This window comes from Morone saxatilis, unplaced genomic scaffold (assembly GCF_004916995.1).
Source record: "Morone saxatilis isolate NCDOM2014 unplaced genomic scaffold, NCSU_SB_2.0 Contig3, whole genome shotgun sequence".
In the NCBI taxonomy this organism is placed as follows: Eukaryota; Metazoa; Chordata; class Actinopteri; family Moronidae; genus Morone; species Morone saxatilis.
The window spans coordinates 14,301,042-14,306,148 of record NW_023339873.1 but is presented as its reverse complement, the minus strand read 5'-3'; the positions used below and the strand labels follow the sequence as shown (position 1 = coordinate 14,306,148).

At 42.4% G+C, this 5,107-nt stretch overlaps 1 protein-coding gene across 1 annotated transcript in view; it reads right to left on the bottom strand.

Annotated features, from left to right (window-relative positions):
- The window catches only part of LOC118337023 (latent-transforming growth factor beta-binding protein 2-like), an 80,820-nt gene extending 76,129 nt beyond the window's left edge, over window positions 1-4,691 (bottom strand). Inside the window, exons 1-2 of the mRNA XM_035673831.1 lie at window positions 3,766-4,691; window positions 877-950 (exon numbers count right to left, since the gene is read on the bottom strand). Of these exons, the coding sequence (XP_035529724.1) occupies window positions 877-950; window positions 3,766-4,235 (544 nt within the window). The 5' untranslated portion in view covers window positions 4,236-4,691. The remainder of the gene's footprint in view (window positions 1-876; window positions 951-3,765) is intronic.
- Between the last annotated feature and the right edge of the window lie 416 nt (window positions 4,692-5,107).

Below are 5,107 nucleotides of genomic sequence, written 5' to 3'. Positions count from 1 at the left end.
GATAGATAGATAGATAGAAAGAAAAAGAAAAAGACAAGTGTGTTAGTGGATAAATGCCAGCTGCCGTGTGGGTTTTACTTCACTCGTAAAATTTAAAGATAACTCTCTAAAAAAGCTCCTATTGCAACCTGTTATTTGAGTCTGCAGCAAACAATGGAGGTTATAAACATGAAATTGAAGCAAGACATGCAAAGAATAAATCTGGTGACCATTTCTGTATAGAACTGGGCCCCTTATCAAGAACAGGATAAGGATTAGACTCGGACATAGCAGCCCAGTTTTGCACAGTCTGCATACAAGTTAAAGACAAGAACATCAATGTTGTAACCATTTTTTTGGTCAATATTGAGTTTAAAGAAGTGGCCGTTTATTCATTCACAGCCGGTGTCTTCTACTTCTCTTTTAATTATCTGGCAGTTAGGATATCCATTACGGCTGTGGTCAAATAAAAGGAGAAACAGTTCCACCCATAATTAAGGGCTTGTGTCAAAAAGAGAGCCAAGTGCTAAGTGGTGGTAATTTCCATGCGAAGATCTTGCATGAAAAGAAAAGGCACACACCACATGATGAACATGACCATGGGGGCAATAACACCCTAGGAAAACTTTCATTGGGCAATTCCATTTGACAGGATAGTCATTAGTAGCCATTTACTGTGTTATTTTTCAGTCTGTGTGCATAAGATTGTAAAGACTCTCTGTCTGCGAAGTTTACTAGCTCCAATATACATAACGCATGTCAGTGTGCTTGTGCTTCAAGGCTTCACAAACATGTATGGCTTTAGCTTGCAAAGAATAAAATTATTGATTTTAGTAGCTGAATGAAAGCGTTACATATATTTAAGGTGTATATAGGACAATTGTGTTTTTTACTCACGTTTTATGCAGCGATTGGTTCCTGGTGCCAAAGCCCAGCCTGAGCAGCACTGCTGACCTCCACAGACATTAGGCCTGAACAAAGGAAGACATGTAGAGACACCAGGGTGAAATGAGACACTGACAGTACTGTTTAAAACATACATTAATATAAAGGGCCTCTTCATAATCCACAGAGCAATAACAGTGAAGGTGGACAGCCCTTTGCATGACAAAATTATCTGATTGCGAACGCTGCTTAAGTTTCAGATCATTCTGATGTGGCTTTCCTATTGATATGAACACCTTAGAGATTACGCTATAATTGCATTTTATTTGATAAAAATTTCAGGGCAAGTCTTGAAACTCGAACTGAATGTGGACCCACAAGTCCCTCTTTTTGTTATGTGAGAGTGAAAACAAATACAGTTATCTGAGCCTTGAGAGGATTACGCGAGACACATGGGACATGAAAAGCACCCTGCATCTTTCTATAAATCACTGAGCAAATGAAAGATGACAGGTTTTAAACAGTTATAACTGGTTTCTTTGCACTCTTTAATCCACACTTGCAGCGCAGGCCAGTTTTTTGCAGTGAGATAGATGAAAAGGCACCAGACCGCAAGAGCAACTTCAGGCTAACAGTCAACATGCTGGCATGGATCTGTGCCCCATCATCTTTTCACAAAATGTTACAGTAAGTGGATGTATGACTCTTGGTTATTTGAGAAGATAACGGGAATTGACTCATTGACCTCACTCGGATTGCTCTCATTAGGTACTGCAAGTGTTACTGAGGCGTCACAGGGATAGCATGCAGTTGTTTGGGCCCTCTGGCAGGCTTAGCTTTGTCATAAATCAAACACATCAGGCCAGGCCCGTGCCAAAGACATCAGTCATCACATTCAAATTCCATCATGGGATATATGTATGTAATGGAGAACTTTATACAACATAATTAGGATTATGCCCCAGGTTAAAATATAGATAACACCATGTTCACACCTAGTTATATTTTTATTTAAAACCCCAAACATGAGGCAGAGTATTATTTCACCACTGAGCTATCTGGATCAGTCAAACGTCTGACAGGTGCAGTGAATACAGAAGGGGAGTCATACTGAGTCAACAAGAATGTAAAGGAGACTTAAGTGAACCCAGCACTGCCATTGCCGCGGGGTACAGTAAAAGAGTAAGCTCAGTGGGAACTCCAAGAGGAAATGTGTCATGAAAACACTTTCTCCAACAAGCAGGGGATGATTCATCTCAAGCTAATGAATCAAAGTGTTAAAATCACTGTGCACATTAATGTTCCCACAGAGTTACGTAACACCACCTTTATGCTTCTTTAAAACTCAAAGAACCCCATTCATTCAACACTGGAATATGTTTTTTTGGCAGTGTCAAGCAAGGCATTCACACTGCGCCGCAATAAAGCATGTTGGATCTAATGCTACAGGCAGCTATTTTCTTTAAGCACTGCTTTAAATAGACAGCAGTTCAACCATGCATAAGTGCGACTGCCCGGCTGACGGATATGTTGAGAAATGTGTTTTTAAAGTGTGATGGATCAGGGCATGTTAATGGTGAACAATAACACATTTATTCGTAGGACAGAGTCGGTAACGTGCAGATAGAGTACTGGAAAACAACTCTGTCCATCATTTATCTTATTGTTAAATGGTGAGAGTTAGTTTTCAGGGTCCTGCACCACAAAGCCATGTCAACAGGAGAAAGTATCAATAGCTAGCAGGTGGGCATGGGGGTAGATGCTGGGCATGAACTTTTGTATAATCAATTAGTCCTTTTCCTCTTGGTTTTTATCATTGTTTAAGGCAGGTGTGTACACATTATATGTATGCCTACAGATGGTGAACCAATTGGCTGAATCCTCCTATTGCCTGTGAAGCGTTTGCCATAAATTGGCCACTCAAATAATCCATTTCCCAAAGGCAATAGGCTCTGTCATGACACACAAAAGAGATATTTTCTTTTATATTTCAGTGTCTGCAACCCAAGGTGAACCATTCAAATCCCCCTCTGATTATTATGTAAACACTCCCCCCTCCTGTGTGTATCATGCTTTGTCCCTATGGAACAAACAGGAATGGATGCACGAGGGTTCATTTAACAAAAAGAAAGGGGCTTTAATATGTAAACAACCCATCGTCCTGTTTGGAGTTCAACAGAGACAAAAAAACTTGGATTTGCAACACTGAGAGAGGACCATCAGAGAAACAGGTGTTTCTGATCACTAAGCAAAATTGCAAATGTTGCCAAACCCGCCAAGGCTCCGGTTGAGGCACTACAATATATGGCCCCAGGCAACAGCACAAAACAGGGTAACACACATTCAAGTAGTCCTAAATATATTTTAAATATACTGTAATGTATAGTAATGGGAGGAAATGGTGATAATGCTGTGTTGCATTAGTCTCAAAACAGTTCACATTCATATACATTTGCTGTTCATTATATAACCTTCCACTATCAGCCCAGTAATCAGCACAGTGTTTAACCTCGGCTATTATTCCATGTCCTGCCATGACCCTAATGACAAAACACATATTACAGGAATTCAGAATTAGTTGGAGTACAGCTCTTTCACCTCCTGGAGGACAGTTCCATGCACTATATCCAAGTATTGATATGGTGCAAAGCTTTGTAGCCATTTTCTGTGGGTTATTATGTTACATCATCTCTTGGTTTTCCTTACAGGAAGAGAGGTTCTGCTTAAGTGGGCCACCACCACTTTACAGTAAACCACATGGACTTAAGTACAGTAAAATAGGTCACACAAATTCCTTGAAAAGTACTGCTCATAGCGTGAATCTGAACGGCTTGAACAGCCTGAGAAAGCAAAGTAAAACATTTTATAGTAGACTGTAGAGCACGTGTCTTTCATTCTTACCCAACAAGTCTCCTTGTGCTGGCAGAGCTGGGCTTGCTGCTCTGCCTGCGGTTCACTTTGGTTCTGTGCTGCTGGCCTGACGGGTGCCTGGCGGTGCGCAACGCACCATCCCGCGGCGCAGAGATGAGGTCTTCCCTGGAGGCGCCTGCAGCATGAACCGGTCCTGCTATGGATATGTGCCCTTGGGATGATGTGCCCCTGGGCAGGCGGACCGGAGTCCTTGAGTGGCTGGACGCAGGAGAAGTTTCACCGGAGCGTCTGGAGGATGCGCCGTCCTCTGGTCCCCGTGGCGACTGACCTTGACTCCTCACCCGGGACTGCTGCTGCTGCTGCTGGTCCCAGTCCACCCGGGCTGCCCCTGCACCCTCTTTCCTCCCACCTGTTGTGTCCTTTTGGCTGTCACCAATTCGCACCAGTGCAACAGTCAAAACCATTAAAAGAGCAAATCCTGCACGGTCCATTTTGGGCATGCAAAGTTTTGAAACTACCGCGTAAAAGGGCAGATCGCGTTACACGCGGTCGAGAGCCACTAAAATATGAGCAAATCAAAAAAATCAAAAAAAAATCTGCGATTAGGACACGAGTTCAGCAAGAAGGCATCCTCTCCCAAGAATGAAAAAAGCCTGGATACCTCTTCATAATGCCCAGGTAAGACTTATTACGCAGAATGTCTTCAGGTTGTCAAATCAGCACCTAACTTCAGTCCAAAGTGAGAAACTCTATGCGTTTTCTCCTTCCAGCGCTGACACAAAAAAACAAGGTGTTATTTTAAGCAAACATTAATCCATCTGTTTTAGTTTATGTTAAACAAGAAAAGAGGAGTAAAGAGAGCAGCGCGCTGGCTCCAGGGCTGCTGGAGCTGGTCTCCTACTCCAAGTGAGAGAGTTTGAATCGTGCTCCTATGAATATCACCACCTCCTTGGATCTGAAGTCACCGGGAATTTTTGAAGGGATTGCATGCGCATTGCAAGAAGAAACTCCCCCTTGTCGGCTGCATTGTTGCTTCACACACGGCACCGCTCGGTCCATGTGCCCACACGCGCTTTCTCTGCCAAGTTACATCATGTTTCTGTGAGTCTTTTTCTGTGATTCCTTTGAACAAGACTGTTGTAATAGCCATGAATGCAGCTGCGTTAATAGTTAACTTCGATTTGAATTTGATTTGACAGGCTACTACAATATCATAAAAAAAATGGAAACCAGATGTTTTTCTTTAAGATTCCACAGCCACTGATTGGTGGATTGTTTACGTTAAAGCAGTCTCTTTTATGATGATTTGAATTCATTGAGTGTAGACTTATTATTTCATCTTATTACAGTTCCACAGCGGAGTGTGAGGCGC